At 40.3% G+C, this 15513-nt stretch overlaps 1 protein-coding gene across 1 annotated transcript in view; it reads right to left on the reverse strand.

Annotated features, from left to right (window-relative positions):
* Window positions 1–8477: 8477 nt before the first annotated feature.
* LOC137255938 (polycomb group RING finger protein 2-like) overlaps window positions 8478–15513 on the reverse strand; it is a 31472-nt gene continuing 24436 nt past the window's right edge. The window contains exons 9-10 of the mRNA XM_067793544.1: window positions 12252–12332; window positions 8478–10695 (exon numbers count right to left, since the gene is read on the reverse strand). Coding sequence (XP_067649645.1) covers window positions 9607–10695; window positions 12252–12332 — 1170 coding nt within the window. The 3' untranslated portion in view covers window positions 8478–9606. The remainder of the gene's footprint in view (window positions 10696–12251; window positions 12333–15513) is intronic.

Here is a 15513-nt window from a genome sequence, read left to right on the forward strand (position 1 = left end):
GTCACTTACATACGCACGTACGTACACGCACATACGTCTCTGTGTCTCCGTCTGTGTGTGGGTGCGTGTGCGCGTGCGTGCGTGCGTGTGTGTGAGCGTGTGTGTAATTCATTACGACCCGGGAAGATCCGGAGTAGAATAGACCTTCAGCCCAGTTTCAATTATTTACTGACAGCGAACATATTGCTGAAATACTGCTGAGTGCGGCGTAAATTATTATTCATCCCATGACAAAGTCCACTCTCAGAACAATTTTTGCTGGCTAATGTGGTTGATACTGTCAGTGAAATAGAGTGAGTGAATGAGTATGGTTATACACACAATATTCTAGCAACCTAGGGCTGGGAACACCAGATATGGCCTTCATGCGCATTCCTTGTGGCGACTCGAACACGGACAATCGGCGGGTCGTGCAGACGCATAAGTCACTTGGCTACTCACGCCATTCAAGGTTGTCAGCGATGGTGTAGAACAACATCAACTCGCTGAATCCCTGAATGTGTGAAACAGACACAAGGAGAAGAGCGGAATTTAAGTAGGCCATTCAGAAGTCAGCTTGACCAAGCCATGGAAAGTAGAGAACAAATAAGATAAGGTTTGATCGTGACGAATACTTCACTTCATGTCTTACAAGCTTTGATAATGATGAATATGTTTTGAGCGTTAGGAAGGCCTAGAAAATGTTTTTTACTGATAACACAGCCATTTCTCTCGAAGAGACCGACAGCTTCTATTCTTCTTCCGAGTCACGTTCGTGGATACATCACGTTTGTTATTTTGCACGTGAAAATGATGCATCTTAATCTTTATGAAGAGAGGCACTTATTATGTGTACCAAAAACGTTCTTATTTTTGGAATTAAATTTGGCATAAATTTTGCTGTAAATTAATACCTTCGCCATTTTTCATGCCATTTACAGTACATGTCGTGCAGATGTTGCTAGCATGCGTTCATGTTACCTGCGACCCGTGAAGGCCCGGGGGGTAGAACAGGCCTCAGCAACCCATGCTTGCCACAAAATGCGTCTATGCCTGAAGTAAGAGGCGACTAACGGGATCGGGTGGTCAGGCTCGCTGACTTGGTTGACATGTCATCGGTTCCCAATTGTGCAAATCGATGCTCCTCCTGTTGATCACTGGAATGTCTGGTCCAGACACGATTATTTACAGATCGCCACCATTCAGCTGGAATAAACCATGAGTGCAGTGTAAAACTAAACTCACTCACTGATTCATGTTACTTGCCGAATCAATATCAGTGTAATATGTTTACAATGTGTTGTAGCCCACGTCACCGTATTCAACTACAGTTGTAACATTTTGCTGTTGCGGTTGTTGTGCCTTGTTTAGGTGAATAAACGAGTGAACAATCCATGTGTGACGTTATAATCATTTTTCAGTCAACTTTAGTGGAGATGGAGGAATGAACGATAAATATGTCAATTAATAATAAATATCTCGGTGATCATGCTGATGATGACTGTGTTGTCTTGTCCTCACTCGATTATTTACAGACCGCCGTCGTTTATCTGGGGCCTTGATGTTTCGATGCTCTCTTAGCGCTAAGATAGTCGTAAGTTAATGTTAACACATGGCACTTACGACTGGTATGGGCCCTGGTATATGTCCTAGGGTGGGGTTAAACAACAAACCAACCCACCAGCATTATGCCGTCATATGCCTTGTCATAGAAGACGACATAGCTATGACATCACTCCAGCTTCCAAAGTGAGACAAGATGGTGATGTATGTGGTGATGCGATCCATTAGCTTCAGTATGTTGTTTTCTCAGTACAGTTTATCTCGAACCAATTGCCACGATTTTTACAAAACACAACCGAAATATTACTGATACAAATACCAAAAGATCCTAGATGCTAACAAACTGTGACGTTTCGCTAGTGTGACAATTTCACAGAGAACCTTGACCTCATCACCATGACCTTGGCCTTCACACCGTGATCCCCAGGGCGCATCGTACATAACGTTAGATTTATTCTTTTTTATCTGTACCCTGTCATGGACAAAACAATAGTAGAAATAGAATTAATAGAAATTTATTCACTATTCACCAATGAAGACATGAGTGACACTGCCTGACGTGTGTTATCAAATTAGTTGTCCATAGACACCTGTTTATAGGCTTTCATCTGTTTTCCCTTTAAACAACGGCATTACACTGCATGACTAAAAGAAAAAAAGAGGCATGCGACAATATATTAGGGTTGCTTAAAGGTCACATGCAACGTAAAACACAACTTTGCAGATTCTGGTACCTTTCGGTATGCACATAGAAAATGCCAATTCAACCTTTAAAGTTGAAAAAAAACGCGATGAAAAAAAAGCCCGCGAAATCGGAGTTCAAACGTTTCACTAAATTCCCCCCAGCGCTAGGGGGAAAACTGGTTTCAACAACTGTGCTGCGCTGCGTCCATAACGCATGCGCAGTGAATAGGTTCGCGGAGCTTGAAACAACCCAGCGTCTGAGGTCGTGAGCAGTAGTCTAATCTTGGTTGTGTACACAAACAAGTAAATAATCTACTCGTTACGTAAAAAAAACTTGTCGATTGTGGTAAGCAGCCTCTGTCACAGAGAAAGCTCAATGTCTGCTTTATTCACACCTATATGTCTGTCTGTCTGCTAAAGACAACATGCAATACACAGCTTTAATCATTGACCACATGCAGTTTGAACTTAACACCTATGAGACTATACGACATAAAGAAAACAAGTTGATTTATGACTCCGTGTCAGCCACATTATGCAATTAGGCACGTGTGATACACATGACATGTTTTTATGTCTGTGGGCTGCAAACAAACTACATTCATTTTTTTTCGGATGACTAAATCTGACGGAAACTGGTGCAAACTCTGGACACTTTCAACTCCTGCTTTGTACTTGGACGAATGACAGATTCCAGCCACGCAGTAGTTTACCATCTCTACTGACATGATTTTTGATTGGATCAAGCGCAAATTCAGAGAACATGTATTTTCCAAACCCAACATCTCTATGTACATTCTTCATGGATAACGACTTCGTTTAGTGTATATGATTTTGTTGGACAACAGTATATGAATCCATACTGAAACGACGCATCAAGTACACAAAAAGAAGTTGTTATCCATAAAGAATCTTACTTTCTTGTGGCTGGCTATACTTTTGAAATACCCATCAAATAGATGATCTTTCTGTACACACAATGAACCCTCAGCATATCAGCAAATGAAACAGCCAATCGGAAGCCGTCGTTACACTTGAGTGCATATCCCTCCGCTATGACTGGGTTCGGTCTCCCGAGGGCTTCATTTCGGGGGAAGTAAGCCCAAGTACAAAATATTGCACTGTTGAATCGCGATTGTACGCTTATAATTTTGTTTATCTGTTTTTTTAAAAGCAGCAATGTATATTATGTGTCATGAATAAGTGATAAATGTGTTTTAATTATGTTTGATTTTTTGGTTGCGTGCGATCTTTAAAGGACCAGACAAAAAATGTTTATTCGAAGTTGATGTTTTGATTTGGGGTTTGTAGTAGATGTGAACCTCCAATATATTTGCAGACTTTTTTCGGCCATGCATGTAGCAAGCCACTTGTATCGTGGAAGCCCGATAGGTTTTTGCAAAGCGTTATATTTTGATAGCATTGAGGGCTTGCCCAACCCTTTTCACCGAAGTCATGCGTAAGCAGAGCTTTTTTTCTAACGGTAGCTGCGCTCGCGTCAGCCAATTTACGTTTTGACAATGTCCGCAGTGAAGGTTTTATCGAGAGTATATGTTTCATTTGCTGGAAATTGTATTTCTAAAACGTGGTCATAATTATTACAGATGAATCTGCCCAAAAGCGTGGATTGAAGATCCGTTTTAATGGCAATAGCGATGTTGACGTTGGTGTGGATATTATCAACCGGCCGACGTGGCATATACTCCCTATCAGAAGTTTAGGTATATATAACACATTCACTATACGTTGTGCATATACATATACGGTTGCATCGAAGACTGATTTCTCCGCTAACTTGGGGGAACCAACTGAAAACCATATGTAGATGAGCTGCACGAGGATCATACATCACATTGCTGAATAGCACGTGCAAGTATTGTGCATGTGAACAGCTGCGTGTTGGTGTAAATGTTTGTGAAAAATTCGTCAATTTTTTCTGATTTTTATCCTTTAACGAACTCATGACAATAATCGTTTCAACGTTACGAATTCGTTTTCATGTGTGAACAGTACCCTTAAGCAGTTTGGATTTAAAAAAAATAGTTTAGAACAGTTGCCTGAAGTAATTGGGTACATTTACAGCCTGAAGTAAGTGGGTACATTTACACCTGTGAGTCTAAACCTTTTTGTGGGAAGCATAGATTGTAGACAGCGAGGTTCGACGTTTGATAGTATTCACCCACTGACTTCATTACTTGTCCTGGAATTAAACAGTCACCGACAGTTCTGTGTGTTGAGGAAGAGTCGATATTCCCATTGAAGGGCTGTACTTGGTACCAGGGAGGGAAATACTCGATGTCAGTCTATATCAATTGTTCAATCGTCTTTCTGTTCTTTTTATATGGATCTTTGAAGTAAAAGGTTGCTTAGAAACATGTTGGTTTCCCCGAGAGAAAGGACGTAGGATCAGGTTTCTCAGTGGCTGCCTAAGACGGGGATCGGATGGTTATATCTGTGTATTCTCCTTAAATGGAGAGAAGCGCTGGATTGAACTAAAGAAGTGACTTGCATGAGGACAAATAGCACAACACTGATGTCTGCGACGTAAAACAATATTCATTCACCTCATCCAATTATTAAGACAAGTATATAGCTTGGCATATCGTTATTATTTCTACATTTAATAATCATTAAATATTTCTTTTTGAAAGTCTTGGCGCATTTATTTTGAAATTTACTGGGGGTGCAAGTTTACTGAAGAGGTTAAGCGTTCGGGTAAAATAAACAATTTTCGTTGTCTGTTGACAGTGTGAAGAACGATGAGGTTGTCTGCGTGTTGTGTGTTCACCAGTCAGGGTGAGAGACCAATTCTGTTCAAGTTGGCTGCGAAATGATCGATGCTGAGAACATTAGGTCAATACAAACCACGTACCGAGACATACAGGCGGGGCGAGCTCGGACTGGAATACTCCAAGCTCAGAACGATTACGTCCAATGTATAGCTGTGGATGAACCAACTGGGGTTTTACAATGGCTCCTCTCCGTCCTATATCTGTAACAATACAATGTCTCCGGTCAGCGTTGCCCTAATCCGTGCTGACCGGTAAGACCATCTGACCCCTTGACCCCATTTCGTGCAGTTTGTGAGGTCATTGACCTAAATGAAGCAAGTCTAGATTTCCTCATGTTCTAAATCTCTGGTCTCCCCGGGGTTCCTTTTCAATTTAAATGGGTTTGTCTCTTACTATCAACATTATTATATTCAGAGACTAAGCGGTAGCTTAAACGTTATCCTGTAGTTGCTGCCAAGACTTTTTTCCAACCTATTTTTAAATGCCTCAAAATACAAAAATGACATTTTCTCTATTTCTGGATACCCATGAAACTTGCTTCAGGGCCTGCTTGGGGGACTATAAGCTAGTGGTAAAGATTGCTTTAGATGCTCACCATTCAATTCAAGTTCGCAAATAGCGTGTTTAATTCGACACCAGTCGAAATTGTTTACGTGTATGCTCCTGCCCCTTGAATGAAAACACCTGTCTCACATGACATTATTTAGTTCTGTGTAATTAAAACATTGTTATTCATATCAAAACAACAAACGTTGTTACTTTTATCTTGCACACCGTGAGAGAGGCAGGTGTAGGTAGGGCAGGAAGTTTGCCCTTTTAGCAAACACCTGGTGTTTTCACTGATCATATGTGATCCACTCATATGCTGTTCACATGTGATTTGCCCTTAACGCTAATTTGACTATGTTCAGGGGAATGGTTACTGTTTGGTGTTCTGTAATAATACAATATATATAGATAAGATAAATAGAGTTCATAATCGACTTGTTTCGTGTTATTACGCTTCAACCTGTTGGCCATGCATCAACTGAGCAAATCCGATCACCAAGCTCATATACAACAGCGCAGGTATTTGTATTATTGTATTATTGTTCGATGTATTATTCCACCGTCCAGTAGAAGTGTGTCCCTGTTCGTTACCCCAAGCATTAAGCTGTCTAAAGATCATACCGAGTTCGCATATGTTTTAAAGTGATCCATTCCCATAAGTACAACCGTTATATTGCAGATGTTATCCAGTGGAATCGATTTCGTCAGACAACCGAATGTGGTTCTTGTCCGTCGTGGAAATTAAATATTTCAAATTTGATAATAATTTAGAAATTGAAAGCCATGTTGTTACTATAACAAACGATGTCTTAACGACGTATCTCGGCAGGTCATGCACATTCGTAACCTGAATTCAGAGTACCTCAAAATATGAGACAATATTTGCTAAAAGATTCAAATGGACAAGCAGTAGCTCTGAGCGCTGTTTCACAACAACAACAACAAAAAAAACCCCGATGCGCTGATACGTAACTTCAATACTTATGACAGTGAAATACTTACTGAAACCGGACCGGAAACGCCGTTTCAAACAAATATGAGTGAGTGGGTATGGTTTTACGCCGCTTATATCAACTTTTTAGCAACATCACGGCAGTTGAAACCAGAAATGAGCTTCACAGAGTGTATCCATGTGAGGAATCGAACCCGGTCTTCGGCATGAGGATCGAACGCTTTATCTACTAGGATTTTAAAATGACTAGGATATTTAAACAGACTTGAATATTCAGGTTGAGATATTTTGTATCCACACTGTTGTTTCAGAAACAGAAAAGACGTTTCAGTAGATAAAACGAACGGAGCATAACCTAGATTAGCATTCAATAGCCTACCGGCCATTTATTCACACTCAAATCTCCCCCACCCCCCCAAAAAAAGGACAAAAGCAAAAACAAACAAAACAAAAACACAAAATAAAAAAAACCCCAAAAAACATTTCTCTGCGGTACCCTGATTTTTGCCTGACATCTCGTCTCTGATATGAATGTTTCACACTCATTAATAATAACCATAAAATATAACATATAATTTCAGAAACTGGTTATCGGGACTTGCCATATATATAGGACTTTCGTGGATATAATTATGTCAGGGTTTGTATGGCAGCACCCTGATATGTATCGAACTGCACAGTAATTGATTAAGCTGGGGTTAATCATCTCAGTGGAGTATTATGGGAAATCTTTTCACACGAGTTTTGAATAATAAAAATAAGCTACAAAACCACATTTCCCGAATATCAGACAATCTCGGGTGAAAACGGTGTCCATTGTATAACATGAATCGTGTCATCAGCATGTGTTTATAAATCACACTTTAATAACAAAGGTACCAGATGTTCATGACGAGTTATTCACCTAGTGGTTAACTGAACACCTGTCTGTCACCTGCATGGAAGCTCTGCCACAAGCATCTAACGAATACTATATCCAAACATATCGTTTGCCTTTAAGGTCGACACTCCCCAGTGAGTGGAAGCGGAAAAAACCCTTTAAACGTTCTTAATTATGGTTCAAACATGGTTACATGACTTCGCAGGGAATGGTGGAACTTGTTATAGTCTCAGTTCGCTTCTTAGGAATCGATGCACCTTATCCTTTCCTGTCCTGTCCTGTCCTGTCCTGTCATGTTATGCGTATCTAACTGTAAAAGCATAGAACGAGCTGTTTTTCAGCATGGCTTCTTTCGAAGTGTGTTTGTAACAACAAATACAGATACAAAAGTCGATAATTTGAACACGATTGCATTGAACGTGATTGTATTTTGTTTAGTTGGTTAACAATTGTCTAAATTCAGAATGAAATACTTTGAACATTATCTGTGAAGTGAAGTAGTCAAAATTTAACCCAGTAATTCCGTTGTGTCGACGTCTCGTGGAACGGAAACAGAAAGGTATTGGATCCATCAGAGGAAAACTATACAATAGCAGCCAGTATCATTCGTTGAATACAACCATCAAATCGCAAGTGCACATTGTGGTCGATTGTGCCCTCGGTCAAATGCAGCGCAGATACATGCTCAAAGCATGTGATTGAACATTCTCATACATTCTATGTAATGAATACACAATGCAGTGCATGAGATTTCAACAGAGAATGATATATGTTTAGTTATTCTGATACTGTTTTTCTGTGATGATGTATGTAAACAGAGAATACGTAGTATTATGTTACTGTAGCAGTATTTCACACCAGAGAGAGAGAGAGAGAAAGCGAGAGAGAGAGAGAGAGAGAGAGAGAAAGGGGGGGGGGAAGGAGAAAAGCAACATAACGTGGATGCAACGTGACCAACTTCAGCCAAACTACCACCCCCCTCAAACCGACCAAATTGCTGAACCTGGTATTGTTTGTCTTGCTGAGTAATCAATTCTAAGCAGGAGACTTGTGTTTAATCGAAAATATTAACACACAGTAACATCATGTCGTTTATTTTATTTTCTATCACAATCTCCTAAGTAATCAAATACATTAATTTGTACACATCCAAACTAACCGCAGACGTATTTCGTTCATTTCGCAATCCCAAATGAATAAAATTGTTTGTAACCAACTCAATCTTATATTGCCAATCGAAATTTTCCCGGTAATTTGAAACTTTTCTCAAGGCCAGACCAAGTTATTTCTTCTTTTACGGATTATATTAAAGGTAGGAAGAAAAAATAAATAAAATCACAAGTGAAAGTAATATTCTTTCTAACTGCTAAAAGTATTTTACTTTTTGTGTTTTATGAAGTGTATATGGGAATCTAACAAAACAATGGGAAACAATCTAAAAGAGGTTTTCTTGTGAGTTATACATTTTGGGGCAATGAAAAAATAGGATTTCATTTTACAGCAGGGAAATTTAATTTTTATTTTATTATTCTTGAAAAACTACGACCGGCTGATCGTTAAAACAAGAAATGTAATTGGTCTGGCCTTAGCTAAAGACGAACGAAGAAGACTTTTGAACCAATCACAATCATCTGGTAAAATCCAACCAAGGAGAGTTATCCAATAGTCACGAATCAACACAATGTGTCACAGCGTCTAATGCATTAGCTATAAATGCAAGTAAAATGGCAGTTGTCTTGCTCAGCACTAGGTGATGCGCTAAGTTCTACAGAATAACTTAAAACCAGTCTTAGACCGTTAATACAATCTATGTACACTTGACCTTGGAGCCGTATTGGAACACCTGCCCAAACGGTTCAGTTTCAGGCAAGTAAATATATACACTCAACACGTCACGGATTGTAATCCATACGTCTTCGAAGTGTTCATTATTAAAAGGCCAGATTGAAATATGGAGAATATATCAGTTGAACGTGTAAATATCCAGTTGATGAACATCACTTTGTACATTCCGATTTGGACACAATGAATACACCGAGAGACATATATTTACACATCCACAGAATATCGTTCCATTTGAATCCTTTCACATCAATGTGTATTCAACCACCGGTTTTCTTCACCTTACAGTGATTCCATAAAATATATCCTTTGGAGCAAGCCCCCGCACAGTATTATCCAGTCGTGGCAAGAATTTCACAACACCCTTAAGTCGCCACGTTCATATCCGGTCTCGGGCTAAACCCCCCGTTTAATTTCAGGGGCTGGTTTTTGTCTTTCTTTACCAAATTCAAAGGTTCATCCCTTCTCGGAATTTTAAAGAGTCCGGATTCGTCAAGGGTGGCTTTGCTCAGGTCGTACGCACCATGGCCGTTTGTGAAATGTCCGTTCATATTTGGCATTGATAATTTCTTTGGTTCAGCCTGTTTGCGACCAACAGAGTGGGTCTTTCTGACCTCGGCTTTGCCATTTTCGATGCTTTTCTTCGGTTCAATAGGCTGATGTTTCTTTGGGTCTGCTGGCCTCTTTGTTTCTGGTTGTTTCTTGTTGTCATTCCGAACATCATTCAACATCTTCTTCACATCTGTCGGCGGTTTCTTTACCTCAATGGTGGTTTTCTTTGGTTCAATTCTCCGTAGTTCGGTCTGGGGTTTCTTGCCATCCGCTTGCTTCTTAACCTCATTAGCAAGTTTCTTAACTTCAGAAGGCTTTCTCACTTCCTGCAGTGGTTTTTTCACCTCCATGGAACTTTTCTTCGTTTCTTGAATACTCTTTTTGGCATCATGAGAGCCCTTTTTAGCGTCAGTGACTGTCTTTTTCGTTTCTGGACCAGGTTTCTTGTTCTCGGCTTGTTTTTTTGGTTCAGAATCTTTGGTGGTTGGTTGTGAAACAACCTTCACTATGTCTGCCTGACATTTGGACACAATTGTTTTGACCGAGTCTTTCTCTTTGGAATTGGTGAGAACCTTTCCTTTCGGTTCAACGATGATTTTAGGAGATGGTGGATCTTTCGCTTTAGGGCATGGGGTGTCTTTAGCTTTAGGACAGGGTGGGTCGTTTGATTTGGGACAGATTATTTCTTTCCCTTTGTCTTCGGAAGTGTCTTTTTCTGTTTGCACCGTTGATACATTCAACATTGTTGTTGCTGTCACGATTTCGTTGTCGACGTCGTTGACCGTCTTGGCGGTTTTGGCGGGCACATCGCAGCATGATTCGGCTTCCTCTGACACAGCTTGGTCGTGCAGTCTTTTCAGTTTACGCTCATATATGGTGTAGTATAATCTCAGCGGGCCTCTCTAAAACAAACAAAACAATATCATATAGCATATATACATGGTACTAGTTTATTGGTATCTTAAGTAAGGGGGTAGGTGTGGTAACCTAATTGTTAAAGCGTTCGCTCGTCACACCCAAGACCCGGGTTAGATTCTCCACATGGGAACAATGTGTTGAGCCCAGTTTTGGTGTCCCCGGTCGTGATATTGCCGGAATAGTGCTAAAAGCGGGGTAAAACTCAACTCACTCACTCACTGTTAGGTAAAGGGGTGGTAGAGTTCTGGGGCAGAAATGATTGCTTTCTAGAAGAATATAACGACAGAACACAAATTGATTATCTGCATCTACGTGCATTACCTTTTCATGTTGTGATTACATTACAGTTTGGGAGTAATTTCCTATTGAATATCAGATTTCTTTTCCTGAGGATGATAGTTTCAGGATTGGAATATATAGAAAATGATGTGGCCTATCGTCATACTTTTTCATTCCGATATCGGATGTACAATTCAGCCATATAAGCAAACGCTACCGAACTAGAATATGTGGTTTCATATATTTCAAGTAAGAATTTATACACCACCCATAAAAGATCTATGACCTTTTTCACAAAGCATCCTCACACAATTCATCACGAGGACTGATTATAGGAATCGAACACGATCTCCCTCCAATACAATAGCCATAACTATTCCGAATAAGATGAAAAATCAATACGTGAATGCGGCTATAGAAGACGTTTTTCATTTCAGGAAGAATAGACCTTGAGTCTCTGCGTTGCTCTCTGCGAACACAATCGGCGTGTACGGAGGCAATTTTGTTTGCTTGCTGGTTGTGAATGCCGAATTCAGTGATATTCAGCAATATGATGTTGGGCTAGATTTTACAATCCAGTGATTAACATCGAACTGGGATAGGGTAACAGGCATCAACGAAATCGGCAAGTCTGACCAACCGATCCAATAATCGCCTCTTCCAACAAGCGTAGACGCCAAGGACTAGTTGTGAGCCGGATCTCCATACCTGGGTGGACGCTTAAACTACAGTTGTTCCAAGGCAATGTTGTCCTCACGACTTATCATAACCCATGCTGTTTCGCTGTCTGATGTTACACGATATTTCCGCTAAAACGAACCTTATTTGCCTTTATTTCGTGAGATAGGATACCTTGTCCTACAAGATGGGTTCTGTGGCTTCGACATAACAGTGGTGATGTGTACTTTCCCTAATTTCAACAAGTAAGATAATGCAAAATGCGAAAAAAGAGCGAAATGACATAAATGTCGTGGCCAAAGTCTCACTGTAGACCTTTTGAAACACAATCACTATGGATCACGAGGTGAACGTGTGAAATTGGGGTGAATAAGCATACATGTTTGCGTGAGTGAGTGCGCGTAAACGCATCGTTATTATGTACCATCTACGTAAAATAAATATATATTAGATATATCAATAGATATCGACTCGCTCAATATCCTTTAAGTTGTATATATAAAGGTAGTCAAACGTACATGCGCAAACTACATATTGTTCACTGATATATGCCATGGTGATTTATGATATATAACATACGTACCCGCCTCCACGTGTATATGTATGCAATATCCATCAAAGTGTAATATTCCCGTAGGGCTTCGTCTGTGTGGAAAATGTCGATCTGAAACAGAAGCAAGACTGGATTACAGCGATATGCGGTCGTGTTACAATTCCCGGTGTCCCTGTTAACAGTGTACAGGACGCGCTGGGCTTGTTTTGTAAACATGTTCAACGACAGGCTGGTCGCAGTTTCAACAAGCGAAAGAGAGGGACCGCAAGACGGAAACTTTAACCAGCAGAGTGAAACATTTTACCACTTGCGTGAGTGAGTGAATGAGTGAGTGAGTGAAAGAAACACTGGTCTGAACTTCGACAGCATGTCCGGCCAGTTATGGGGAAGGTCAACACTCTAATATAGCCGTCAGAACAAATCCTGAGCGACACAACAAGGATTAAAATCGGGCGAATTGAACAACATATGAGTAAGTGAGTTTAGTTTTACGCCCCACTCAGCAATATTCCGACTTGTTTTACTGTATGTCATAGGTCTAAAGAGGAATTCCTCATCTTCTTCTCAAGCACGTCAGCGAGCCTGACCACCCATTCCCGTTAGTCGCTTGTTAGGACAAACACGGGATACTGATGATCGATTTCAACCCGGACCTTCTCGGGTCGAACAACAAACGCCAAACGGTATCTGCTATCTACCTAAATGTGTCAATACATTATTTAAAGGATTCGTAACAAAATATTCCACCTGCTTGACATTTGGGTTTATTTTCACTATCTGAATATTTCAGAACATTAGTCGAGCATTTCAGGTAGACGTAACACGCTAAAATGTTTTCCGTGATTTCCTTACCGAAATCATGACAGTGTAGGTTAGAGTCACTGAATCTCACACACTATGTGAAACAGTCAATCTCAGCACAACTCATTTCAAAAGATTTTCTAAGAATAACGATGTGATGCCGCTCTCTCATAAATCACCGTTCGTTTGTGAGTTATAATAATGATGGATTTCCTCGATCGGGGCTGGATATTTGTACTGCTTTGCCCTTATTACATAATTCAGATTTGTACGAGATGAGCCTGACCAGAAAAGTGTAAGTGGGTCTGGGGTCATCTAAACATAATTTTCACTGTGGTAGCGAGATGTGTTAGTGTACACCAGCTAAACTATCAACAGCGTGTAGGTGTAGCGACTTAGTCCGAGGCAAAGGAATACCAGTAAGTACATTTCCAGGGTGATTTTGTCCAGAATGTCAAAACATTCAGATAACTGCGACAAAGCATACGGTTTAAAATCAATCACGAGAGCAGTGCCTGTATATAATTAAAACACGCATGTACTGACTTTATAACGTCATCCTATACATTAATATATTTTTGGGCTTTTCATATATTTCTAATGGTGATAATGTGAATGATATTTAATTCCACACACGCTAATATTGAATCCTCGTTAATAATCACGCCATGTGCCAGCTGACTGATGTGATCTGTAACACTGGGACATAAATCGACGCAATGAACCGATTCACAGGACTTGAATGCCCGATCCTCGTCTTACTTGACTCCGCGACAAGCGATCTTATCCTGAAATTTCACTGTATCTGAAGTTTTTGTCAGTAATTACAGTACGGAGTTATGTTTATGCTATAAAACCGTTGTGAAACCTGTCATATGTGTCGAGATCAATACAAACATTCATCAATCTAAAAACTAAAAATGTGCTCGCTACGCGCCTGCTATTTGCAGTCCAGTTTCTACCGAGACTAAACATATTTTAAACGTAGTTACTTCAAACTAATATGGGATGAATAGTCTTACTTCAAACTCGTAACGTTATTCATTCCATATTAGTATATTGATATTATATTTATTACTCGCCCGTTGAAGATACTACAGTGTAATATTTAGTTTCACTTTAATATTACACTAGTGTAATACCGCTTGACGTATGACGTCAAAATGGTTCAAAGTTGTGACGTCACAATGCTAATGTTGATGTCGCGATTTTACTAGACCTTGACTTAAAAGCTGAGAGTCCTGAAACTGCAGGGAATTTCGCCGCAGTTTCCGTCAATTTATGTTGACGAGTAATAAACAGAATACTAAACTCGCTTCCGTGAAATACCATTTTCATTAAACTCGATAAAGATTTGGTATCAAACTCGCTTTCGCTCGTCTGATACCAACTCATTAACTCGTTTAATAAAAATGGTATTACACGGAAGGTCGTCCATCATGTGTAAAGCCCGTGATTTTTTTTCGTAGTGGTAGCAACAAACTTGAACAGATACGTAAATTTAAAGTTAAAGCCGTAAATGACACACGTATATGGGTGTATGGTCTAACATTAATATAACAACAAGATGTGAAGCTTGTAAACACGTCAGTCGCAACGCACGCTTACGTCATCGTGACGTCATGTTACACAAGCACTGGAGTGTGGTTGGTTAATCGCGGTTCTGCCGTTACATCCCGGCGTGCCAGCTTCGTGGAAGAAGGCGGAAGCTGATGCAGCCTCAGACATTTAACAGTCGCGCTGACAGACCTTGAAACATAACTGACGAAGCGGTATTCGAACCAACGCTCGCAGCGCAGCGACCTAGACAACTGTGCCACCCCTTACTATTTTTGGATTCCAAACGAAACGATGCTTGTACAAAATCGGCATTTCGGTAAAAGTAGTTAAACAATACAAGTGTGAGAATATGGAGACGATAAAATAGGGAGGGAGGAGCTGAGAGGGAGAGAGAACGGGAGGAGAGGACGCGCGCGTAGGACGAGGAGTTGTCAGTAACGCAAGTTGTTCATCCTGCGACCACTTAGAATCAAAACTGTACAAGTGAGTGAGTGCGTTTTAGTTTTACGCCGCTTTTAACAATATCCCAGCAATATCACGGCGGGGGACACCAGAAATTGGGCTTCACACACTGTACCCATGGGTGAATCGAATCCGGGGCTCCGGCGTGACGAGCGAACGTCTTAACCACTAGGCTACCTCATCGCCCCCAAAACTGTACTAGAACGTAGATTCGAACTGATGTGGCACTGTTGATGAGCGAGTGACTCACATTTTCCTATTTGTGGAAAATAAAGCCGGCTGAAAAGCGAATATTTCATTAACACTATATCCACTGTAATATTCCACATTAACATCAAGGTATAAAACTAAAATCGTTAGATAAATCAAATAGTTCGCACGTCTTTTTGTTATCATATTCATTTGAGGATGAGGGCAGTATTTTAATTTTTCGACTGTTTCACTCAAGAAACATATCACGTTTCACATT

This window comes from Haliotis asinina, chromosome 11 (genome assembly GCF_037392515.1).
Source record: "Haliotis asinina isolate JCU_RB_2024 chromosome 11, JCU_Hal_asi_v2, whole genome shotgun sequence".
NCBI lineage: Eukaryota > Metazoa > Mollusca > Gastropoda > Lepetellida > Haliotidae > Haliotis > Haliotis asinina.